Consider the following 26433-nt stretch of genomic DNA (forward strand, 5'->3'; position numbering starts at 1 on the left):
TGTCTCTTTGGCAACAACTTGGAGCATTAGCTCTGGAGCAAATAGAAAAAAATGTCAAGGTTTGCAACAAATCTCATAACCGTATCTCACGTTCCATAAATCTCATTTATCTCAAAACCGTATCTCATGTTCCATAAATAAAAAGCAAATATTAGGACAAAGTATTAAGAGGAAAAATCAGGATGCAGACAAAGGCATATGCTGATATCATATATACCATATTAAATAATGAAATTTCCCCCAAAGAGATCTGTAGTACTGTGCCTACAGTGTAATTGTACATACATTTCAGGACTGATAATATTTATGGTCCATGAACTGTTTCAGTTCCGTAACAGCAAAACTTCTATTTGATGTATGCACCCTTCTAATAACACATCTTGCTTCTTGCCCTGTTTATTAACACTGAATTCTCGAAGCTTTTTATTTTAGCTATAAAATATTCTGATGTATGGTTTATAAAACAGCATTGTTTTGTTTTACTTTGACTAAATCTATCTTGGAGTCCCTTATGTAACTTATTAAATAAAGTGTTTGACAGTTATATATTTTGTGATCTAGCCACTGTGGAACCTGCAGAGATTCATAGAATTGTAGAGTTGGAAGGGACCTCAAGGGTCATCTAGTCCAACCCCCTGCAATGCAGGAATCTTGGCTGAAGAATCTATGACAGAGAGACATCCAACCTCTGCTTAAAAACCTTCAAGGAAGGAGAACCCACCACTGTCAGAAAATTCTTCCTGGCATTTAGTTGGACCTTGAATCCATTGGTATGCAGGAGAAAATAAGCTTGCTCCATCTTCCAGTGACAGCCTTTTTAATCTTTAGATCCTCTCTCCTCCCAGTCTTCTCTTATCCAGGCTAAGCAGCCCCAACTCCCTCAACCGTTCCCCTTAACCTGATTATTTGTGGCTTGCCTACCCTCCAACATTTCTCCAGTGAAAATTGGGACACCCCATTCCATAATGATAATTCTACTTTTTATACCCTACATGTCTGACTGGGTTGCCCCAGCCACTCTGGGCGGCTTCCAACATATATAAAAACATAATAAAACATTAAACGTTTAAAAAAGCCTTCCCTATACAGGACTGCCTTCAGACGGCTCAGGGTCAGATAACTCCATACCCTTCAACATTTCTCCAATGAAAAAAGGTACGTCCTAAGGAAAAGTAGAGGGACGCAGGTGGCTCTGTGGGTTAAACCAGAGCCTAGGACTTGCCAATCAGTGGTTCGAATGCCCGCGACGGGGTGAGCTCCCGTTGCTTGGTCCCTGCTCCTGCCAACCTAGCAGTTTGGAAGCATGTCAAAAGTGCAAGTAGATAAATAGGTACCGCTCCGGCGGGAAGGTAAACGCCGTTTCCGTGCACTGCTCTGGTTCGCCAGAAGCGGCTTAGTCATGCTGGCCACATGACCCAGAAGCTGTACGCCACCTCCCTCGGCCAATAAAGCGAGATGAGCGCCGCAACCCCAGAGTCGGTCACGACTGGACCTAATGGTCAGGGGTCCCTTTACCTTTACCTTTAAGGAAAAGTGGGACATTCTAGGATCAAATAAGAAACTGGGACAACTTCTCTAAATCAGGGACGTCCCTGGAAAATAAGGGCACTTGGAGTAAGGTTACCAGATTTTTTTCAATGAATCTGGGGACACTTTTCAACTTCCTACTAAATAGATGGATTTTGTCAGGAAACTGATTTGGAAATCCGGGGTCTGTCCCCGGGAAATGGGGACGTCTGGTAACCTTAACTTGAAGGGTCTGTGATTCTACCTCCCCTTCATCTATGCTAATGAAAACACAGAACTAGATGGTATTTTTGGTTCAGCTACTAAGGTAAAAAGCTCACTGGAAGGACAGATCGTGAAGCTGAGGCTCCAATACTTTGGCCACCTCATGAGAAAAGAAGACTACCTGGAAAAGACCCTGATGTTGGGAAAGATGGAGGGCCCAAGGAGAAGGGGACAGCAGAGGACGAGATGGTTGGATAGTGTTCTCGAAGCTACCAGCATGAGTTTGACCAAACTGCGGGAGGCAGTGGAAGACAGAAGCGCCTGGTGTGCTCTGGTCCATGGGGTCACGAAGAGTCGGACACAACTAAACGACTAAACAACAACTAAGGTAAAAAGGTAAAGGACCTCTGGACGGTTAAGTCCGGCCAAAGGCGGCTATAGGGTATGACTCAGTCCCACTAACAAAACAAATCGGAAGCCGCCTAGAGTGGGCAGATATCAACAAATATTATTATTATTATTATTGGCCAACTTCCTTCAAAGGAGCAATATCCAGGTCTGCTCAATCTCAGGGGATGAGGTTGCTTCATTCTGAAAAGCAAGAAACGCAGAGGGAAGGAGAGGGAGGAAGATTGCAGACCCTGACTCCAGACATCACCCCCCCCCTCCATCCATCCTCTCCCTTCCCTTCATCCATGAGCTCAGGCAGCAAGACAGAGGATGGTGCGTTGTTTTGCCAGGAGTCTGGTCCCGACTTCAGTCACATGACACGGAAGTGGGGAAACAAGCCTCCATCCCCCCGCCCCCTTCCAACACACACAAAACCCACCGTAAGAGAATAGCAGCTGCGGTGGGTGCAACGTCGAGCCGGGTCTGTTGGCGAAGAAAACGAACCCCAAAAACAAAAGCGCCTCTCCCGGGGGGAGGCAAATGATGCAAATGGTGCAGGGTCGAGTTGGAGAGGAAAGGTCCAGGGACGAGAGGAAGGGTAGGTGGAGTGAGCCCCCTGGGCAGGGAAGCCAGCGGGCAAAGGGGGTCTGCTGGTTGAGAAGGGGAAGGGGAAGAAAGAAAGAGGGGGCGGCGGCGGCGACTGAGACAAGCATCTGGGGCTAAGAAGTGGTCGGAGGGAGGGTTTATTTCTTAGGGGACGTGTATTTGTTTTGTCCCACTGGCCGCTTCTAGATAAACAGGCTTTGCAGGGATTTATTGATACATTTATTGATTCCTGCCAACCGAGCAGTTCGAAAGCACACCAGTGCAAGTAGATCAATGGGTACCGCTCTGGCGGGAAGGTAAACGGCGTTTCCGTGCGCTGCTCTGGTTCACCAGAAGCGGCTTAGTCATGCTGGCCACATGACCCGGAAGCTGTACGCCGACTCCCTTGGCCAATAAAGCGAGATGAGTGCTGCAACCCCAGAATCGTCCACAACTGGGGTCTCTTTACCTTTACCTATTGATACAAAAGCCTGCAAGATCTAGTTAGCTCCCCCCAATCTTCGTTAAAAAAACAACAACAGTTTCTAGCATTTGTAGAACCTGAGATGTTTCTCCCTCTTTCTTGGAAAATGCTTCTTTCTCTCCCCCCCCCCCCAAAAAAAATTCTGCAGACTACCATGTTACCATGTTATCTTGGAATGCGGGTGGCACTGTGGGTCAAACCACAGAGCCTAGGACTTGCCGATAGGAAGGTTGGTGGTTCAAATCCCCGTGACGAGGTGAGCTCCCGTTGCTCAGTCCCTGCTCCTGCCAACCTAGCAGTTCGAAAGCACGTCAAAGTGCAAGTAGATAAATAGGTACCGCTCCCGCGGGAAGGTAAATGGCGTTTCCGTGCGCTGCTCTGGTTCGCCAGAAGCGGCTTAGTCCTGCTGGCCACATGACCCGGAAGCTGTACGCCGGCTCCCTCGGCCAATAAAGCGAGATGAGCGCCGCAACCCCAGAGTCGGCCACAACTGGACCTAATGGTCAGGAGTCCCTTTACCTTTTACCTTTACCATGTTATCAGAGGTGAAAAATATGGGAAGAATTGGGATGTGTTTACACATCAGGGACAAACCTTCTCTTACAATCTACCTTTAATTCTTTGCTTGTCTGTCTTACCCTTAAAGGGCCAGACAATAAAGGATTTTGGCACAGATGGAATAGCTGTCATTGGAGCTGGCTTTGAAGGAAAGGACTTGAGGCTCCCCTTTTCATTTTTTTTGCGTTCTGCTCTCAGCTTCCTTGAAAAACAACAATTCCTCTCCATCTCTTCACATAGAGGGATTCTTCTCCTTTCTGTGGTCTGTGTCCAGCGTTGGCAAAATATACCGTATTTTTCGCTCTATAACACGCACCCGACCATAACACGCACGTAGTTTTTAGAGGAGGAAAATCCGTAGGCATGCCACCCGTAGGCATTCCCTCCATAACACGCACAGACATTTCCCCTTACTTTCTAGGAGGAAAAAAAGTGAGTGTTATGGTGCAAAAAATACGGTAAATGGTAAGAGCAGAAGAGGAGGAGAAACAGGATCAAAGTCTGTTTAGGATCTCTCTCAGGCTCCGGGGAATCCGCCAGGTTAGTAGAATAACAGTAAATGAAGAAGAAAAGAGGAAGAATATAAAAATATCTTGGTGAGTACTAACTATACTCACCAAGATGGCCTGATTGAATTTCTAACAGCTGTAACTCAGACATGTATCTGGGCAAACATTTGTTCATTTTCTGACATATATATTTGCATGCTGCTGCTGCTGTAACTCACCTTTGAATGAAGTTGCAACTCAACCCAATAGTTGAAGATTAATGACTTAAAGTACAGAAAGGACCCTTCTAAAGAGCTCCAGTTGCTTTGATGCTTAAAGGGGGTGGGATTTATTAAGATCAAAGAAAAAACTCTGATCCCAATAAGTCTGTGACAAATGCAAAACAATAAATCATTAAGATCAGAGGGTTTCTACGATTCACTGGTTATAAACTTGAGGCACACCTGGAATAACTTTATAAAGCTGTGCCTGTGATTTTACCAAAGGTGCATTGCTGTTTGTCTTAATTTATATTAAATATAATATTAAAGCAAGAGCAGTTTGATGGGAAAGCAGGATATAAAACTTTTAAATAAATATTTCCTAGGCCTCAGAGCTGATATTGATTAAAAAAAGAAAAGATGATGAGCTTCAGATCCCAGGAGGTCCAGCACCAAATTAAACCTCACATTCTTACTCAGCCGGCTGCATCGTTTAAGTGGCTAGATTCTGAACTGCTAGGCAGTTTTAACATCTGAAGGAAGCCCTATTCAGGGAAGGTATAGTGTGTGATGTTGTATTGTGCTTTTACTATTTTGTGTTGTGAGCAGCATATAAATAAACAAATTCTTATTATATTTTAAAATGTTAGCTGTCTGGGAATAGAACTTCTAAAGTGGCTTGCATAGATTCTCTTGCTTTCTCCTCATAAGATTTTGTTGTCCTCACCCGCCACTTAATGGATCCAAATGGTTTCCATAGAGTGGTAGGGGATGCTTTATCCCATGTTGATGGCCTTTCAGCTGATTTCCTGGTGGCGCGCTGGAATGTGGAGTTAACCAGGGCTATTGACTGTTTGGCTCCGAAGCGCCCTCTCTGATTGCATGGAGCCCGGACAGCCCCGTGGTTTTCCACGGATCTGAGGGCAATGAAACAATCGTTGAGACGGCTAGAGCGCCGGTGGCGGATAACTCATTCCAAATCTGACCGGACACAGGTTAGAGCTCAACGTCGAGCCTACCAAGTGGCGATAGCGACGGCGAAGAAGAATTTCTTCACCGCCTCTATTGCATCTGCAGAAAACAGCAGCAGGAGACTTTTTCAGGTGGTTCACAATTTAGCGGAACCACCTGCAACATCGGGGCCCAGTACGGGCCACATGTTCTCCTGCAATGATTTTGCAAAGTTTTTTGTAGATAAAATCGCTCAGATTCGGGAAGAAGTAGACTCCACCGTGGGAGCAGGGCCGGGGCGGGAGAGTGCTAGAGCTCTGTCTAGTCAAGTTGAGTGGGATCAATTCCAATCTGTTACCTCCGAGGATGTGGACAGGCTGCTTGGACGAGTGAAACCAACCACCTGTCTCCTGGATCCTTGCCCATCCTGGCTTATAAAAGCTAGCCGGGAAGGACTGGGCGATGGGCTTCGTGGGGTGGTGAATGCTTCCCTCCGTGAGGGAGCCTTCCCAGACCCGCTGAAAGAGGCGGTTATTAAATCGCTTCTTAAAAAAACATCTTTAGATGCGGCCACGATGGCCAACTATCGCCCAGTCTCAAATCTTCCATTCTTGGGCAAGGTGATTGAGCGAACGGTTGCCGAACAACTCCAGGCACGCCTGGAAGAAGCGGACCATTTGGATCCCTTCCAGTCGGGATTCAGGCCTCATCATGGGACTGAAACTGCCTTGGTCGCACTGGTTGATGATCTCCAGCGGGCTAGGGACAAAGGTGAGAGCTGTTTCCTAGTTCTGCTGGATCTCTCAGCGGTGTTTGATACCATCGACCATAACATCCTTCTGGACCGGTCTTGAGGGGCTGGGAGCTGGGGGCACTGTCATACAGTGGTTCCGCTCCTTCCTCCTGGGCCGTGTTCAGAAAGTGGTGGTGGGGGATGAGTGTTCAGACCCCTGGGCTCTCACTTGTGGGGTGCCTCAGGGTTCTGTCCTCTCCCCCATGCTTTTCAACATTTACATGCAGCCGCTGGGAGAGATCATCAGGAGGTTTGGGCTGGGTGTTCATCAGTATGCGGATGATACCCAGCTCTACCTCTCTTTTAAATCAGAACCAGTGAGGGCGGTGAAGGTCCTGTGTGAGTGTCTGGAGGCGGTTGGAGGATGGATGGCGGCTAACAGATTGAGGTTGAATCCTGACAAGACAGAAGTACTGTTTTTGGGGGACAGGAGGCGGGCAGGTGTGGAGGATTCCCTGGTCCTGAATGGGGTAACTGTGCCCCTGAAGGACCAGGTGCGCAGCCTGGGAGTCATTTTGGACTCACAGCTGTCCATGGAGGCACAGGTCAAATCTGTGTCCAGGGCAGCTGTTTACCAGCTCCATCTGGTATGTAGGCTGAGACCCTATCTGCCTGCGGACTGTCTCGCCAGAGTGGTGCATGCTCTGGTTATCTCCCGCTTGGACTACTGCAATGCACTCTACGTGGGGCTACCTTTGAAGGTGACTCGGAAACTACAACTAATCCAGAATGCGGCAGCTAGACTGGTGACTGGGGGCGGCCGCCGAGACCATATAACACCGGTCTTGAAAGACCTACATTGGCTCCCAGTACGTTTCCGAGCACAATTCAAAGTGTTGGTGCTGACCTTTAAAGCCCTAAACGGCCTCGGTCCAGTATACCTGAGCGTCTCCACCCCCATCATTCTGCCCGGACGCTGAGGTCCAGCGCCGAGGGCCTTCTGGCGGTTCCCTCATTGCGAGAAGCAAAGCTACAGGGAACCAGGCAGAGGGCCTTCTCGGTAGTGGCGCCCGCCCTGTGGAACGCCCTTCCAGCAGATGTCAAAGCGATAAACAACTACCTGACATTCAGAAGACATTTTAAGGCAAGTTTTTAACGTGTGATATTTTACTGTATTTTTGGTTTCTATGGAAGCCGCCCAGAGTGGCTGGGGAGGCCCAGCCAGATGGGCGGGGTATAAATAATAAATTATTATTATTATTATTATTATTATTATTATTATTATAGGAGGACAAACCATATAATTTTACCCGCAACCCTTAGCCTTGCTTTCTCATTGTTGCTCTCTGATCGCAAACTCCTCTCTCTCTCCCTCTCTCCCTCTCTCCCTCTCTCCCTCTCTCTCTCTCTTCTTTGTAAAGGACATCATCCTGACTTGAAGCCCTGAGTACTTTTGCCCCACACACTTTTCCCGTATTCAGTACAGCACAACATTCAAGATCCTTGCTAGATGTACAGATCCTTGGAAAGTGGAAATGGCTGCGACAGGGTGGCCTCAGGTATGTTGATGGAGGCTGGGATCACCCAAGAAGACATTCTGCTGTCTTGAGGCAGAACTGTGAATGTGCAGCAATAAAACCAAGCTAAGCAGGGTCTGGTCTGGTTTCAAACTGGATGGGGGACCACGTTTTTGGATTCCTGCATTGCAGACTAGATGACCCTCGGAGATCCTTTCTAACTCTACAGTCCTATAATTCTTTGACAAATATCCACAGATAAACATGCTGAATTTCATCACTCTAGAGCATCAGAATATCTTCCAATTGATACTATGCACAGTTCTTTGAGCAGCTGGAATTTAGACTGCCAACATTTTCTAGTACCTTGGATTTCCCTCCACCCTTAAAGAATATAAGGGAAGTACTTTGCTGCTGCCAAGTATAATAATAATAATAATAATAATAATAGCACAGCTGTGGAGTCCAAATCGGTTCACTGTGTTGGTTCCAGGCCTTCAATCCCAAACAGCTCTGTGGGGTCTGAGGCGGAGGTTTTCCCCTTACACTGGATCCTTTTTAACTCGAATGGTTCCGTCTAGTGAACTCTACTATTGAGTGTGGCTCACATCTCTGCTTAGATCACTAGCTCTCAGTTGTGGTTCATAATCCAGGCTTACCTTCAACGGGATTGTATAAACATTGCTGACATAATGTGTGTGAAGCATCTAAGGCGCTTGGACATGGTTTGCTTATGTTTCCTCAGGAACTGGTGACTTTTGAAGATGTGGCCTTGTATTTCACGCAAGGGCAGTGGGCTCTGCTGGATCCGAATCAAAGAGCTTTGTACAGGGAAGTCATGCAAGAGAATTACAATCATGTTGCTTCCTTAGGTAAGGACCCCTTTGTTAGGGATATCTGAACACAGATTGCATCCATTAATCTTCTTCTTTGGCGATCACTCGTAGCCAAATAAGATTGTCTTCCATAAACACGGTTTTAACAATAAGTCCATAAGTGACTGTGGAGGCCAATTCTAGATCCACACGTCCTTCCACAGTGGGGACATTGGTTTCCGGGTTGGAGTTGATCACGGTGTGGATTTGCCAAGCGTGCCTTCCTCCTAGCACATTTCTCCCTTGCGTCCTAAGTTTGAGTGTCTTCACAGCCCTTGACACCTTTGGTAAAGACTGTTCTCCAATTGGAGCGCTTGCAGGCAAGTGTTTCCCAGCTGACAGTGTTTATACAGTACTACATTTTTTTTAGATTTGCCTTGAGACAGTCTTTAAACCTCTTTTGTTGACCACCAGCATTACGCTTTCCATTTTTAAGTTTGGAACAGAGTAGTTGCTTTGGAAGACGATAACCAGGCATCTGCACAACATGACCAGTCCAACGAAGCTGATGTTGAGGAATCATTAGTGCAACATGGATCTATACTTAAAGCCTGAAATTCTACGCAATAACATCTTTTTAAAAACTCTTTGAGCAGGATTTCCACTTGTCAAGCCTGGTTTGATCTCCTGGCTTGAGGAAGAGCCGTGGTCTGCAGAACTGCTGGGTTTGGAGGCGACAGAGGCTCCCTCAGAACAAAGCGCAGGTGAGGGAATGAAAAACAGAACTCATAAAAAGTATATATTTGTGCGAAAACTCCAGAGATTTGTACCAAATCTAGTTCTTCTCTTACTGGGTCAGAAAGCCAACCTTTGCATGACCTTTGCCTCTGAATCCCAATTTTCTTACACTTTTCTCTTGATCAGGGTTTCCTGATGTGATAATAAAGCTGGAGGAAGAAGGGGATCCATGGAACCTGAATCAGCAGGAATACAACACCTTCACAGGTACCAAGATCTACCGTATTTTTCGCACGATTGGACGCACCGGACCATAGGACGCACCTAGTTTTCAGGGGAGGAAATCAAGGAAAAAATATGTCCCCCCCCCCCCGCAGCTCTGGGAGCAGTGGACAGGCTGCACGCAGCCTGTGCGCTACTCCAAGACCTTCTCCTGCTTTTGCGGGAGGTGGCGGAATTCCCCACCCTCCCGCAAAAGCCCACAGGAGCCCCGCGTGACTCCTGCGGGCTTTTCGACCAGGAGGGAGAAGGGACTGAAACGGCCAGTCAGTCCCTTCTCCCTCCTTGGGGAAAAGCCCCCAAGAGCTGCGCGCTCTTTAAAGGCTGCACGGCTCTGGCAGGCTTTTCTGCGAGGTGGGGCAATTCCCCCACCTCCTAGAAAAGCCAGCAAAGCCGTGCAGCCCCTTTAAAGAGCGCACGGCTTTTGCCTGCTTTTGCGGGAGGTGGGGGAATTCCCCCATCTCCCACAAAAGCCCGCAGGAGGGAGAAGGGACTGACTCGGCCAGTCAGTCCCTTCTCCCTCCTTGGGGAAAAGCCTCCAAGAGCCGCTCGCTCTTTAAAGGGTGCGCGGCTCCTGCGGGCTTTTATAGGAGGTGGGGGAATTCCCCCACCTCCTAGAAAAGCCAGCAGAAGCCACGGAGCCCCTTTAAAGAGCGCGCGGCTTTTGCCTGCTTTTGCGGGAGGTGGGGGAATTCCCCCATCTCCTGCAAAAGCCCGCAGGAGGGAGAAGGGACTGACTCGGCCAGTCAGTCCCTTCTCCCTCCTTGGGGAAAAGCCCCCAAGAGCTGCGCGCTCTTTAAAGGCTGCACGGCTCTTGCAGGCTTTTCTGCGAGGCGAGGGAATTCCCCCAGCTCCTAGAAAAGCCAGCAGAAGCCACGGAGCCCCTTTAAAGAGCGCGCGGCTTTTGCCTGCTTTTGCGGGAGGTGGGGAGGTCGCACGCCTTCCCGCTGCCCCCCAATCTCTGGGGCTGGCGATGGGGGAAGCGCTGCTTTCCCCACCGCCAGCCTCAAACCCGGGTTGGAGAGTAGCGGGAAGGCGTCGCACGCCTTCCCGCTGCCCCCCAATCTCTGGGGCTGGCGATGGGGGAAGCGCTGCTTTCCCCACCGCCAGCCTCAAAGAGCAAACTCTCCTGGCTTCAGCGGAAGCAACGCAAAGCCTCCGGAGCGCAGGCTTCGGAGGCTTTGCCTTGCTATCGCTGAAGCCAGGGAGCCTGCATTCGCTCCATAGGACGCACACACATTTCCCCTTCATTTTTGGAGGGGAAAAAGTGCGTCCTATAGAGCGAAAAATACGGTACCTTTCCTTACCTGTCTGGATTTTTTCCATGTTAAATGAACAGCTATAAGTAATTTTGCCTAAGGGGACACTTCTGCACATTTTGCCAACACTCTTGTTTTTTTGCAATATTGTTTCTGCTGAGACTAACTTTTCTGAAGCCTGTGCAATGTTGTTGTTGTTGTTGTTGTTGTTGTTGTTGTTGTTGTTGTTGTTGTTGTTGTTGTTGTTGTTGCTATCAACATTATTCCAGTACAGTCATACCTTGTGTTGCATTTGCTTCATGATACACTTTTTCAGGTTGCATCCTGCGGCGACCCGGAAGTACTGGAAAGGGTTACTTCTGGGTTTCGCTGCTCGCGCATGCGCAGACACACAAAATGACACCACGCGCATGCGCAGTTGTGGCGAATCGTGACCCACAGACGCGGGTTGCGTTCTGCTCATGTTGCGAATGGGACTCCAGAATGGCCCCCGTTCGCAACCAGAGATACCACTGTAACAGGATGTTTGTGTTGTCACACTGCTTTGTAGCCATTTCTTAAACATTTTTATTTATTTTGGAAAAAGTATTCACAGACTGACCTTTCATGGAAAAAAGGTGTACAACAAAATGTACAATTCAAATAACATACAAAATTCAATAAGAACAGGACAGAATAGGCATAAAGATGATCGGCTCACCTTGAAAAGGTTTAAACCACTGAATAGGCCTGTTGGCTTAAAAAGATTCAGGTGGGTAGCCGTGTTGGTCTGACGCAGTCGCAATATATAAAAAAATAAATTGTCCAGTAGCACCTTAGAGATCAACTAAGTCTGTTCTTGGTATAAGCTTTTGTGTGCATGCACACTTCTTTAGATACCAAGTGAGACAATTTTTTAATTTTTTTAAATATATTTCGGCATAAAAAGGGTGAGTGTGCCTGCTGCATCTCTGCAGGAAGAGTGTTCCACAGTATGGGGCCAGCAATACTAAATGTCCGAATCCTAGCTGAAGCCACTTGGGCTTCCAAAACATGGGGGTCAATTAATAGTGCTCCACTGGACGGTGTCTGCGATCGCAGGGGGAATCTATTTAATTTGGAACGCAGTGGTCACGGCTTGTTGTTTTTGCACCTCGTTTTCCTCACCGCCTGCATTTTTACTTCTTCTACACCCATCCAACGTTCAGCTTCACAGGATGCCGCAAGTTCTCGTGTTAAAAGAGAGGGAGGAAAACTCTTTACCTGCTTCCTCTGTTCTACATGACGTCATCACCCTCTCTGTTTGTCCCGCCTCTTTTTATCCTGACTCAGGACTTCCTGGCGTTCTAATAAAGCAAGAGCGAGAAGAGGACTCTGGGGTCTTGGATAATCAGAGAACTGAGGAATGGCCCAGTGGTGCTGGCGACCAATCGGGTGAGGGAGCAGTTCATCTAGAATCCCAGGGAATTCTGGGAATTGCAGCTCTGTGAGGGGAACGGGGGCTTCCGTAACCAACTACAGTTCCCAGGATTCCTTGGGAAAAGCCACGACTTTATAAATGATATGACACTGCTTCAGATGGATATAGTGCAGATGGAGCCTCACTCTCTGTTCTAATAGCAACAGAAGAAAAGTTGGTGTTGTTTTTTTTTAAAAAAGCTAGATGGTCACACCTCACATTCTCCTCTTTCCTCTAACTTAGGGTTTCCTGGTGTGATAATAAAGGTGGAGCCGAAAGAGGAACCCTGCGTCCCAGTGCTCCAAACACCTGTGGGAAGCACATCTGTTTTGGGAGTCCACCCAGGTAAGAGATGGGTTCAAGTAGCTCATGATCCACAGTCAATTTGTTTTGAACCTAGTTTGGTTGTCATTTTCCAGGCCAATGATATTCACACCGATTGTAATAAAAAAAAGGAGACCATCTTCTCTTAAAGCAACGTAGGGAGTTGCCTTATAGCATCACAGACTAATAATAATAATAATAATAATAATAATAATAATAATTTATTTATATCCCGCCCTCCCCAGCCGAAGCCGGGCTCAGAGCGGCTAACAATAATAAAAGTAACACAGTTTACATAAAATCACAATCAATTAATTGAAATGCATTCTAAAAATCAATCCATTCTAAAATCAATTCAAAATCAAATCAATGGCAACCATTGGGCTAGAGTTCTGTGAGGATTACCGAAGGAGGGGGTCAGGCTGTGCCTTGGCCAAAGGCCTGGTGGAACAGCTCTGTCTTGCAGGCCCTGCGGAAAGATGTCAAGTCCCGCAGGGCCCTAGTCTCTTGTGACAGAGCGTTCCACCAGATCGGGGCCACGGCCGAAAAAGCCCTGGCTCTGGTTGAGGCCAGCCTAACCTCCCTGTGGCCCAGGATCTCCAATATGTTTTTATTTGAAGACCGTAAGGTCCTCTGTGGGACATACCAGGAGAGGCAGTCCCGTAGGTACGAGGGTCCTAGGCTGTACAGTGGTACCTCGGGTTAAGTACTTAATTCGTTCCAGAGGTCCGTTCTTAACCTGAAACTGAAGCACCACTTTAGCTAATGGGGCCTCCTGCTGCTGCTGCGCCACCGGAGCACAATTTCTGTTCTCATCCTGAAGCAAAGTTCTTAACCCGAGGTACTATTTCTGGGTTAGCGGAGTCTGTAACCTGAAGCGTATGTAACCTGAAGCGTATGTAACCCGAGGTACCACTGTATAGGGCTTTAAAGGTTAAAACCCACACCTTGAACCTGATCCATTGGTCTATCTTGCCCAGTGTTCACTGCACTTGCTGGCAGTAGCTCTCCATATTTTCAAGCAGGGAGTCTCTCCCTCCTGCTGCGACCAGCTCCTCTCCCTCCTGGTCTCTCGGAACTCACAGAGAAATGAAATGGGCAGAGCAGAGGCTGGTTGTGCGCAGGCGCAGCCTGAAATTGCGTGGGAGAAAGACCCAGGAAATGATGAGTCCTAGTAGGCAATGGGAAGGTGGGGACCTTCAGTCCTGGCAACTGCTTAATCTCGACATGACCACCTGGAAAGAGTTGCTGAGAGCACTGGGCCAGAGCTGTGGTCGTTTCCTTGAATACTCGGGTGAGTTATTGCTTTGTTGACGACCTATGCCTGACTCCAGCCTTAACCTCCAGTTCCCTACTCCCACTCCACTCCCTGTGCCTCCACTCCCTGTATATCTGCTCCTGAGGGCTTGGTGGACTACAACTCCAATCATCCCTGACCACTGGCCAAGCTAGCTGGGGCTGACGGAAGCTTCAACAACAGGTTCCCCATTGCAGCTGCCGCCTGTTTACGGCTCAAAGCAAGGAGGGAAGCAATGCACTCCTTTATGATAAAATAAATAAATAAATAAATAATAATAATAATTTATTATTTGTACCCCACCCATCTGGCTGGGCTTCCCCAGCCACTCTGGGCGGCTTCCAACAAGATTAAAAATACATTAAAATGTCACACATTAAAAACTTCCCTGAGCAGGGCTGCCTTCAGATGTCTTCTAAATGTCAGGTAGTTATTTTTCTCTTTGACATCTGGTGGGAGGGCGTTCCACAGGGCGGGTGCCACTACCAAGAAGGCCCTCTGCCTGGTTCCCTGTAGCTTTGCTTCTCGCAGTGAGGGAACCACCAGAAGGCCCTCGGTGCTGGACCTCAGTGTCCGGGCAGAACAATGGGGTGGAGATGCTCCTTCAGGTATACTGGGCCGAGGCTGTTTAGGGATTTAAAGGTCAACATCAACATTTTGAATTGTGCTCAGAAACGTTCTGGGAGCCAGCGTAGTTCTTTCAAGACCGGTGTTATATGGTCTCGGTGGCTGCCCCCAGTCACCAGTCTAGCTGCCGCATTCTGGATTAGTTAAGGAGTTGTTTCCTCAAATTATTCCCAAGCATTGTATGGAAGCTTATTTTCTCCACGCTTCTGTCTTCTTCTCTGCCCAGTTTTTCCTTTACAAAACCAGTGGGAACAATCAGTATAGTAAGAGAAGCAAAGGAGGAGATTAGACGTTTTCTTAAATGTGAAAACACCATCAAAGCGCTGTTGTTTTTAGCCTGCCAAGAATGGCGGAAACTGCAGTTAGCTGAGGGTGCAGAGAGGTGTTAGGAGACTCCTGTTTCCCTCACAGGGCCAGAAGTCCCAGAGTGTTTTTACAATCGACCCTTCTTCCCAGGGAATTTTGCTGGGAGATCTGAAAGAGGAGTGCGGGGGCCTTAATACAACTTTCGTCCCCGACTAAGGGACTCTTTGCGTCATAATTCTGACTTCTAAAGCTCTAAACGGCCTCGGTCCTCTATACCTGAAGAAGCGTCTCCACCCCCATCGTTCAGCCCGGACACTGAGGTCCAGCGCCGAGGGCCTTCTGGCAGTTCCCTCACTGCGAGAAGTGAGGATACAGGGAACCAGGCAGAGGGCCTTCTCAGTAGTGGCACCCGCCCTGTGGAACGCCATCAGATGTCAAGGAAAATAAACAACTACCTGACTTTTAAACAGCTTAAGGCAGCCGCTTTTAGGGAAGTTTTTAATGTTTGATGTTTTATTGTGTTTTTAACATTCTATTGGGAGCCATCCAGAGTGGCTGGGGAAACCCAGCCAGATGGGTGAGGTATTATTATTAATTATTATTATTATTATTATTATTATTATTATTATTATTATTATTATTGCTTTTTTCCTGAAAAAATGTTTAGGGGTACTCTCATTTTGACTCACGAAAAACACCATTTTATAGTTCAAATTAGAAAAAAATAAATACAATAAATGGACAAAAGTACAAAGATTCATAAAATGTTTAGAGGGATGCGTACCCCTGCAACCCCCCCCCAGAAAAAGCATTGATGATGATGATGATGATGATGGCGATTATTATTATTATTACTAGTACTGCTATCTTTCTCTTAATAGGCAGCAGGTGTGAGGAAAAAGGAGAAGAGGGTCTTCCAGGAAGCGCTCAGCTAGTGGCAGCAAACAAAATATCCTTAGGAATTACCGAAGGGAGCATTTCGCAGTACCAAGATATCGCCGATAACCGAAGCAGAGAAGAGAGGCATCAGAGAAATGACCTGGGAGAGAGATCCGGAAGGGCTTTACCTTGTCGGGGATGTGAAAAAAGTGAAACCAAAATGCAAAAGAAAATTCACAAGTATGGGAGAACTCTTCAGAAAGGAGAGAAACATTATAAACAATTAGCTTGTGAGAAGAGAATGAATGGGAGCTACTGCCTGCTTTCTCAGAGCAAAGGCCGCAAAGGAGAAAAAATTCATGCTTGTTCAGTCTGTGGTAAAAGCTTCAAGTGGAAAAGTAACCTGATTATCCACGAAAGAATCCATACAGGAGAGAGGCCGTATGCATGCTCAATCTGTGGTAAAAGCTTCAGCAAAAGGTCGTACCATGCTGTCCATGAGCGAATGCACACGCAAGAAAAGACATACACTTGTTCAGTGTGTAATAAGAGCTTCATCCATAAAGTCAGCCTTAGGAGGCATGAGCAAGTCCACACAGGAGAGACCCCGTATAAATGCTCAAACTGTGGGAAGGGCTTTAGTCAGAAATGTAACCTCCTTTCACATGAAAGAATCCACACAGAAGAAAGGCCTTACCCGTGTTCATTCTGTGGCAAAAGTTTTAAACGAAGATCAAACCTCAACAGCCACAAAGTCAGCCATACGGGAATAAAAACAAATATGTGCTCAACCTGTGGTAAAAGCTTCAGTCATAGATCAAACCTTGTTAGCCATGAAAGAACTCACACCGGAGAGAAACCGTTTTCATGCACAATCTGTGGTAAAAGTTTCGCTGACAGAACACACCTTATTAAACACGAGAGAACTCATACAGGTGAGAAACCATATATGTGCTCAATCTGTGGGAATAGCTTTAGCCACAAATCAAATCTGGTTAGCCACGAAAGAACCCACACAGGGGAAAAACCATACCCGTGCTCAGTTTGTGGCAAAAGTTTCACAGATAGAGCATATCTTCTTAAACACCAGAGAACTCATACAGGAGATAAACCATTCAAATGCTCTGTCTGTGGGAAGAGCTTCAGTCGTAAGGATTACCTTATTAGACACAAGATCATCCATACCGGAGAGAAACCATACATGTGCTCAGTTTGCGGGAAGAGTTTCATGTGGAAAAGTTACCTGTCTATCCATGAAAGAATCCACACGGGAGAGAAACCATATACATGCTCTTTCTGTGGTAAAAGCTTCAGTGAAAAATCGTACTATATTGTACATGAACAAATGCATACAGCGGAAAAAATACATGCTTGTTCAGTCTGTAGTAAAAGCTTTGTTCATAAAGTAAGCCTTATAAGACATCAGCAAGTCCACTCAGGCGAGACACCACATAAATGCTCGGTTTGTGGGAAAGGCTTCAGTCAAAAATGTAGCCTTATTTCACACGCAAAAATCCACACAGAAGAAAGGCCTTTCACATGCTCCTTCTGCGGCAAGAGCTTCAAGCGAAGGTCAAATCTCACCAGTCACGAAAGAATCCATACAGGAGAGACCCCCTATGTGTGCTTGGCCTGTGGCAAAAGCTTTAATTGTAAAGCACATCTTCTCGGACATGAGAGAACTCATACAGGGGAGAAACCATATTCATGCTTGGTTTGTGGGAAGAACTTTGGTAACAAGTCACAGGTGGTTATACACGGGAGAATACATACAGGGGAAAAACCATATACTTGTTCACACTGTGGGAAAAAGTTCAAGCACAGGACAAGCTATACCGAGCATCAAAAAATCCACACGGAAGAGAAACCGTTCATATGCTCAGCCTGCGGCAGGAGCTTCAGTCGGAAGGAGCACCTGATTATCCACGAGAGAATCCACACGGGAGAGAAGCCATATTCATGCTCAGCCTGTGGGAAAAACTTCAAGCAGAAGTCAAGCCTTACTTCACATGAGAGAAGCCACTCGGCCGAAAAGCCACACTCGTGTTCCACCTGTGGCAAAACTTTCAAGAATCAAGTATATCTGAGGAGACATGAAAAAATTCATATGAGATAAAGGACGAGGGTGGCACTGTGGGTTAAACCACAGAGCCTAGGACTTGCTGATCAGAAGGTCGGCGGTTCGAATCCCCGTGACAGGGTGAGCTCCCATTCCTCAGTCCCTGCTCCTGCCAACCTAGCAGTTTGAAAGCACATCAAAGTGCAAGTAGATAAATAGGTACCGCTCCGGCGGGAAGGTAAACGGCGTTTCCGTGCGCTGCTCTGGTTCGCCAGAAGCGGCTTAGTCATGCTGGCCACATGACCCGGAAGCTGTACACTGGCTCCCTCGGCCAATAAAGCGAGATGAGCGCTGCAACCCCAGAGTCGGTCACGACTGGACCTAATGGTCAGGGTCCCTTTACCTTTACCTTTATGTTTGAAAAGCCTCATCCTCGTCAGACTTTATTTAAGCATCAGAAAGGTGAGGGTTGGGTGTGTCACAAGATACAGAAGACATTAAGGCACAGACGTGACCCGGAAACCCATACCAGAGACAGAAATAATACATGCAATATTTAATAAAGCACCAGTAACCTTTTTTCTCCCAATGATCTATAGTATTGGACTTAACAGTGCTGTTGTGAATACATTTCAATATTTCAAACTTTTCCTGGGTTTGAATTTTCTTAGCTTCATTTCATAGTCTGAAGACTAATTGCCACCCGCTTCGGCTTCCAGATCTGCTTTGTCGAACATTTTCATCAATTCCAGATCACGTTCGTTTTTGTAGCTGTGTGAAAGAACACTTGGTTTAGCTGCAGATGTGTCGTAATATATTACGTACTGAATAAAGAATTTTAGAAACTTGGCTTTTTGTTTACCCAGGGATGCAGAGGTGTAGTTCTAAGGTTCTGTCATCTGTGAACGATGAAAATACGGAGCTAAGTTATATTTTCAGCCGGCTCTCCATAGCACAGCCATCCACAGAATGGGGCATTGCCCTACCAATGCCAGTCTCCCCTCAGCCAGCCCCCACCTGCCTGGCACAGACTGCCAGCTGCCTCCTCCTTAGTCTCAATGTTGCCCTTGGAGAAAGCAAGGAAGAGGATGGGGGCAAAAGCTAGAATTACTTGGCTGTGCCTTGTCTTTGGCTCTCTGGCGCCACCTACTGTCAGCCTCCGGCTTTTCACCCTACCAGTTCCAACAGGCACCAGCCACCACTGGGTAACCGTAACTGAGCTATGTCTGTCTGCGCCATACATTTAAAACTGAACCATACAGCCGTGGCTTTCCCCAAAGAACCCTGGAAACTATAGTTTGTTAAAAGTGCCGAGAGTTGCATATAGTATAAAATGGACCAAAGTTCCTGCCTGAGGTGAGATTTTGTATCCCACGATTCACGGTGTCCTTAGGATTCGTTGCCTCAGCACACTTGGATCAATCAGTCAAATCTTGATTACGGCCATAGAGCAGCATAAGTAGGGTGGGGTACAATCATTTAAAATCTGCAAAACAGTTTGGAAAGCTAAAAAGTATTAAAACAAGGTATATATAAAAGACTATAAGAATCTTAAAGAAGGGTTAGGAGCATTAAATGGATGTGGAAGAGCATAAAAGGTTAGTATCGTGGTACCTTGGTTTACGAACAGCCCTGTTTACGAACTATTCGGTTTACGAACTCCGCAAAACCGGAAATAGTGTCCTGGTTTGTGAACTTTACCTCTGTTTACGAACGGAAGCTGAATGGTGGAAGGGCGCTGGCGGCGGGAGGCCTCATTAGGGAAAGCGCGCCTCAGTTTAAGAACGGTTTTGGTTTAAAAACGGACTTCCGGAACTGATTAAGTTCGTAAACCAAGATCCCAGTGTATATAAAAGGCTATGGCTTATCAGTTTACAGAGCACTCTGATATAAGTGCACATCTTAAAGCCCTGTTCAGGGAAGTTTTTAACGTGTGATATTTTACTGTATTTTTGGTTTCTATGGAAGCCGCCCAGAGTGGCTGGGGAGGCCCAGCCAGATGGGCGGGGTATAAATAATAAATTATTATTATTATTTTTTATTATTAATTAATTAATTAAATCTAGTTTGTGGCACAGGTCATAATCCGATGAATTTTGTTGTTTTTTTTTAAATGAATATTTATTAGATTTTCCAATTTTATATAAACACAAAAAGAAAAAGAAAAAGAAAAATATTAAAAACAATTCAGTTTCAATAACAGTTTTTCAATCACATGTTTCTTTGACTTCCTCATACCTCCCCTTCTTGTTCTCTAGTTCACCTTATTAATTCAGCAAATCCTAATCTCTTAACATTCCTATTAAAATATAACCTTATTTTCCATTCAACTTTTTTTTTTAAATTTAGTAACATAAACAATTATAATCCCCATTATAATCCGATGAATTTTGAACGGTGCTACGCAGAACCTATGGGACGCTGGTGGCGCTGTGGGTTAAACCACAGAGCCTAGGACTTGCCGATCAGAAGGTCGGCGGTTCAAATCCCCGCGACGGGGTGATCTCCCGTTGCTCGGTCCCTGCTCCTGCCAACCTAGCAGTTCGAAAGCACATCAGAGTGCAAGTAGATAAATAGGTACCGCTCTGGCGGGAAGGTAAACGGCGTTTCCGTGCGCTGCTCTGGTTCACCAGAAGTGGCTTAGTCATGCTGGCCACATGACCCGGAAGCTGTACGCCGGCTCCCTCGGCCAGTAAAGCGAGATGAGCGCCGCAACCCCAGAGTCGGTCACGAGTGGACCTAATGGTCAGGGGTCCCTTTACCTTTTATGCAGAACCTGGCAACGTTATATGTTGTAGCAGGATTGGTATGTGAAAGCAGCAGGTGGGTAAAGAATTGTCCTGTGGGCCCTGGGTACTTATGGAGTAGTGGGGAGATGAAGCTTATATGGATGCCTCTATAATATAGGCACTGGAGAAGCACATGCTCTATTGTTTCTATTTGTCCAGAATCACAGGGACATTGTCTCTCCTGAGTGAGTAAGCAATCAGCCATACATTCTAAAGTCTAGTGCAGGGGTAGCCAACGGGATGCCCTCTGATCTGGATGCTATTGAACTGCCATCTCCCAAAGCCCTGGGGTCCTTTGGAGGAAACTATTGGGTGTAAATTTAAATAAATAAACAAGCCTCAGGTAGCATTGCCAGTGGCCAGGGATCTAACACACATTTAAAGCGTGTGACAGTCCTTCCTGAAGCATCTTGGAAGCTGTAGTTTCCCCCCGACATCTCTGTCAAATAAGTACAGTGGTACCTCGGGTTAAGAACTTAATTCGTTCTGGAGGTCCGTTCTTAACCTGAAACTGTTCTTAACCTGAAGCACCACTTTAGCTAATGGGGCCGCTGCGCCGCCGGAGCACAATTTCTGTTCTCATCCTGAAGCAAAGTTCTTAACCCGAGGTACTATTTCTAGGTTAGCGGAGTCTGTAACCTGAAGCATCTGTAACCTGAAGCGTCTGTAACCTGACGCTTATGTAACCCAATGTAACTGGGAATTAGGAATAAAGGGTTGCATGCTACAATCAGCTGTTTTTGCCTTCTGTGTACAAAAAACATTAGATTTCCACATTTGGCCACAAGGTGTCGGTTTTTCACCACAAACTATTCCGTCTGGCTGCTTCGCTTTTTTTACTGTTTGTGTTTCTGCATATTATTTGCGAGATTATCCCTAGCCCAAGAGACAGGTGGGGCTCCTCCACCTGAGAATAGTCCATTGAGGAGGAGGAAAACTCGGATAATAAGCCTCCGCTGCCTTGCGGGACATCTTCAGGAAAAGAAAAGAATAATAATAATATTCCCAAAAATAAGACCAGGTTATTTATGTATGCAACGTCAGCAGCAAGGGTTATAGTGGCAAAACACTGGAAAGCTAAAAATACACCCACTAAAGATGAATGGGTAGTCAAATTGTCTGAGTACTTGGAGTTCGCGAAGCTGACAGATGCAATAAGAGATAAACCTTAAAAGATGGTGAAAGAAGAATGGAAATGTTTAAATAATTATCTAGGGGACAAGGGTTCATCAAGAAATACCTGGTTATGTTTAGAATGATACCGCATAGAGAAATGCTCCCTGATACCAAGATGAAGGATTCTTTGGAATGCAGATAGAGAGAATTGATAAGAAAAATGATCTGTTGTGACCTTGATGGAAGCATACAATAGATGAGCCTTTTTGTGTTTTGGCTCATCTTCCTCTTTTTTTCTTTTTCTCCCCCCCCCCTCCTCCTTTCCTTTTTATTTTTTCTTTCCCATAATGGCTTATGTTTTATGCCATGTACTTTGATATTTTTTGTAGTTTTTTAGCTTTTCTCATTATTATTAAGGAATCTTCTTTTGTAATTTTGGTTGTCTATATTTATATGTATTTGTTTAAAGCAAAATAAAAGTATTTAATAAAAAATTTTAATAATAATAATAATAATAATAATAATAATAATAATAATAATTTATTTATTTATACCCCGCCCATCTGGCTGGGTTTCCCCAGCCACTCTGGGTGGCTTCAAACAAAATATTAACATCCTTAAGACACTGAATGTTGTTTTGTGCACCTCCTTGGCAACTGCTGCAGCCCAGCTGGTGCTAAACCTCTTGCTCTGCTTTCCTTTGGACCACATCCGTGAAGCCGAGAGGGGGTGTGTGTGTCTTATCCTCTGGGCAGCCCAGGACCTCCAAACACACTGCCCAGGCTTGTGCCCCTCAGAGGTCACTTGGGTGCTGTTATTAACAGTTTTTGGCTTCACCCTGGAGGCGCATTCCATTGTCAGCAATCCCAACCCCTTCTTTTAGACGCACCCTTTGGAGCAGGGAAGGGCAGCTATTCTTGCAAGGCATGCCAGAAGGCAGTTGCTTCATGCAAGAGATAAGTGTATCTCACTTCAATTGCAAATGGGTTTGTTACTTTGATCATGAGCAGAAGATCCAATCAAAGTCCCACTCCCGCTGGTAATGCTATTGCAACAAAGGGCGATTCCTCAAAGGCTTTAGAAGCACAGACTCTCCCCATGCCTATCGGAATCTCAGCCTCAGGGTATCAAAATCTGTAAAGTTTGGCTCTGGCATAGCAGCCAACTCCTATAAAATATTTCTGGGGGCCAGAAAGTGGCAAAGTGGATGGAAACTGCCATTCAAATGGTGTGCGTGTGCTGTGTCCTGTGATCAGTTATGTGGGTTGGATCATCCTCTGCCTCATCTGCAGATGTTGTGTGTCATCTTCTTTCTTCTTTGGTGATCACTTGTAGCTGCGTAAGATTGTCTTCCATACACTCGGTTTTAACAATAAGTCCATAAGTGACTGCGGAGGCCAATTCTGGATCCGCACGTCCTTTCACAGTGGGGACATTGGTTTTCGGGCAGGAGCTGATCATGGTGTAGATTTGCCAAGTGTGCCTTCCTCTTAGCACGTTTCTCCCTTGCGTCCTGAGTTCGAGAGTCTTCAGAGCCCATGACAACTTTGGTAAAGGCTATTCTCCAACTGCAGCACTCGCAGGCCAGTGTTTCCCACTTGTCAGTGTTTATACTACATTTTTTTTTTGATTTGCCTTGAGAGAGTCTTTGAACCTCTTTTGTTGACCACCAGCATTACGCTTTCCATTTTTAAGTTTGGAATAGAGTAGTTGCTTTGGAAGATGATAATCAGGCATCCTTACAACATGACCAGTCCAATGTGATAGGAATTTTATGGTCTTAGATATATGGCAATGTTCATAACCGCACATACATAGATCAACACAGGAAGGCCAACCTGGAACCATTTTGATTCCTAAACGGACCAAATGTTTTCTCTGCAAGGTCAAACTGGAAAAGTCTCCCCATTGTCTCTTTCCTCACAAATCCTGTCTTAAGGACACATTTAAGATATGAATAAGGTGTGAGCCTGTGACCTGGCCCAGGAAATAAGTATTTTACCACTACAAAAGAATGGCCAGGCTCCCCAGGCAATCCAATCAAGTAACTTGCCAGACAGGAGATAAACTGGGACAGGAGAAAAACAACATGCAAATGTTCTGTTTCAGATCGCCTTTTCTGGGATGTATCTGAGGAGTGGTCTTAGGTTACACCCCTTCTGTGATGAATGCATAATGTTTCTGGTGGTGGTCTTGATCTAGAGGATGGGAATTTCAAAAGTCTTTATAAGCCCTTGCACAGCATTTTTGGGGGTCCTCTTCTTCTCCTGCATGTGAGGGGAACACCCTGTTGCAACAGAGTAATAAAGATCAAGTTTACTAGCTGCTTTGCTTCTCAATATTCTCTGGTTGGCCTCTGTTATTTTCTCCTACCAATAGGGAACCTATGTAAGGACTCTATATGGGCTCTTGGATACCCCATAAGGGAAAAGGGCATATTTTTTATTTACAACACCAACGAAGTTGAGGTTGAAGAATCAGTGCTTCAACAGCATATTGCTGTTGCTCCTGGTTCTAACTTTTAAGCTGCTGTTCCGCTCCCTGCTTCCCCCAAAGAAAGGACAGACTAGCAGCTATGGTTCTTGTTGATTGCAAATTATGTTTATTATATGCAGTGCTTTTTTCTGGGAGTACGCAGGGGTACGCATACCCCTAAACATTTTGTGAATTTAAGTCTGGCCTCATTGAGGGGCAGTATATGAGTAGGAAAATGAGAGTACCCCAAAATATATATTTTTAGAAAAAAAGCAAGCACTGATTATCTGTGAAATGCAATAAAAAGCTTTTCTGAAATGCAGACACGCACTTGAATGCAGAATGCAGAATAAGAGCGGGGATGCGACCTTGCCTGAATTGATTGGCTCCCTGATTACAGTTGCCTCAATTCTCCATATATAGGGATAAGAATCGCAGATCTACACTTTGGAGCCTCGCAAGAGCTGATTGGCTGCCAAGTGAAGTAGCGTTGGCCCGCTCCCACCTATCCATTCACAACTATTATCCATTCATCAACAGAGCTGCAGTCTCTGACTGGCTACTTTTCTCGCGGCGGCGATTTTGATTTCGTTGCCTGCTGCTTCGGCTCCTCCTCTTGCTGCTCACCAGAGCTGCTCCGGATCAGGCAAAAAGGGGTCCCCTTGCTCCTTTCTCCGCCGGATTAGGAGCGCTACGAATTCCTGCTTTGGCCGGACGTGGAGACGGAAGGATTCTCCGGCTCGGATCCGCTTTGCTGACCGATCTCCTCCCTCAAGATCACTAAGGTGAGAGAGACTCATTGCTCAATAGGCGCTCCTCACCCAGCAGGACCCTTTTCCCCAGTATGTCGCGCGGAAGATACGTGTACACGGTCGTGTGAATGGCTTTTATTTTGCGATACCCCCTCTCTTTCCTTTGCTCCCTATCTCTGCTCTGCCCGGACTCGGAAAATAAAGGTAATCTTTTTCTCCGACCCCAGATCCGGATCAAGGAGTTGAGCGAGATTTATGGCTCAACAAGTTCGCGCGTAACGCTGCGGGCTCCTTGCGTGGGGATGGCCTCACGTGTAGACGATACGTGTGGGTGCGTTTTATTTAGCGATAGGAAGATGAATGACGGTGGTGGTTCCGCCCTGGCCTCGGTTTTGTCCTTCCTGGACATCCCTGGCGATTCTTTAAAAGAATCGGGACCGCAGGTCTCTTTCCGCGACCTGAGTGAGCTATAGAAAGGAAGATGAAATGAAGGGTTCAGATTTCTCAGAAATTGCTGTTAAATTAGAAAGAAAAACGGGGCGGGTTGGGGGGAGAGGCAGATGAATTTCTCAAGAAGCCGGAACTTCAATGTGTGTGTCCGTCTTGTCTCATCTGCTTTGCGTGCAGAAGGTCCCGGGTTCAAATCCTGCCACCTCCAGGTGCGGGTTTTTGGGGCGCGCGGGTGGGGGAGTTTAGCTCCCAAAAATTCCAGCCCCATCCACGCTCTTTTTAGCACTTCCCGCGATTGGCAGCGACGTGTTTGTGTTGCTGGATGTTTGTGTTGTTTGTGTTGCTGGATGAGTGTTTTAGGACTTTCCTATTGCACGCGGTTTTGCTCTCTGTTTGCACCTGGATTTTAACCGATTTAACCTCTCCATCTTTTACCTTGCTAGTTGGATAAGAGCCAAGTTTTTGTACACAGCAGCTAAGAAACGCGGCAAATAATACGGCGTCCACTTGTAATCTACATCATGGGAACCATGATTTTTAAAAATGAAGTTAAAAGTGCCTCTCTCACATCCAGCCCCGGTTTATCGCCTTTCCCATGTCGTTTAAACATAAACCTTTATTGTCAATTGCCTAGAGATTTTATTTTAAAAAGTGGTGTGTGTGTTAAATAAAATAAAATACAAACGAAGCTGTTTCTGGACCAGGGATTTTCCAACAAGCTTCAATGGCTAGCTTAAAAATATCCATGTTGATTTTCGATTGTATTTTGTGAATTGCTTGGAATGCAAATGGCAAACATTAAAATACCATTCAAGAAAAAATATATATGAAGGAACAAAATGCAATTGAAAACCATTGAACACAGGAGGAATCTGTCCCCCTTTGTGATGAGATTTGCCTTTCCTAAATACTTGAGGGAGGGTGATCATCTTTCTTTTCAGGGTGTAGGAGATGCATTTCTTCGATCCCACATATAAAATGTAATAAAACGTCAAACATTAAAAGCTTCCCGATACAGGGCTGCCTTCTGATGTCTTCTAAAAGTTGTGTATTTCTTTCATCTCCTTGACATCTGATGGGAGGGCGTTGCACAGGGCAGGTCCTACTGCTGAGAAGGTCCATGCGGATGGGGCAGGGCTTACATTTCCCATTAAAGTTCACAGGGATCCTGA

At 46.0% G+C, this 26433-nt stretch overlaps 1 protein-coding gene across 3 annotated transcripts; it reads left to right on the top strand.

Moving 5' to 3' along the window:
- Positions 1 to 2222: 2222 nt before the first annotated feature.
- On the top strand, positions 2223 to 18528 carry LOC310756495 (uncharacterized protein). Of its 3 annotated transcripts, none has more exons than XM_083600670.1 (8): positions 2224 to 2719; positions 7563 to 7700; positions 8404 to 8530; positions 9130 to 9237; positions 9398 to 9478; positions 12061 to 12162; positions 12431 to 12532; positions 15623 to 18528. In XM_083600670.1, the coding sequence occupies exons 2-8, from the start codon at positions 7677 to 7679 to the stop codon at positions 17734 to 17736; spliced, it is 2658 nt and encodes an 885-aa protein (XP_083456796.1). In that variant the 5' UTR covers positions 2224 to 2719; positions 7563 to 7676; the 3' UTR covers positions 17737 to 18528. The 3 variants fall into 3 exon arrangements, with proteins under 3 accessions (XP_083456798.1, XP_083456796.1, XP_083456797.1); XM_083600671.1 differs by lacking the exon at positions 2224 to 2719 and adding an exon at positions 4032 to 4288; XM_083600672.1 differs by lacking the exon at positions 7563 to 7700 and having other exon boundaries at positions 2223 to 2719.
- Positions 18529 to 26433: the final 7905 nt, after the last annotated feature.

Source organism: Podarcis filfolensis (genome assembly GCF_964270895.1).
Source record: "Podarcis filfolensis genome assembly, chromosome: 2".
Taxonomy (NCBI): domain Eukaryota; kingdom Metazoa; phylum Chordata; class Lepidosauria; order Squamata; family Lacertidae; genus Podarcis; species Podarcis filfolensis.

Excerpts from the sequence above, each read along its gene's own strand:
- LOC310756495 (XM_083600670.1), top strand. The coding sequence starts at position 7,677 with ATGGCTGCGACAGGGTGGCCTCAG. Across the intron at positions 12,163-12,430 it reads TGGTGCTGGCGACCAATCGG|GGTTTCCTGGTGTGATAATA; the intron begins GTGAGGGAGCAG and ends CCTCTAACTTAG. Across the intron at positions 12,533-15,622 it reads TGTTTTGGGAGTCCACCCAG|GCAGCAGGTGTGAGGAAAAA; the intron begins GTAAGAGATGGG and ends TTCTCTTAATAG.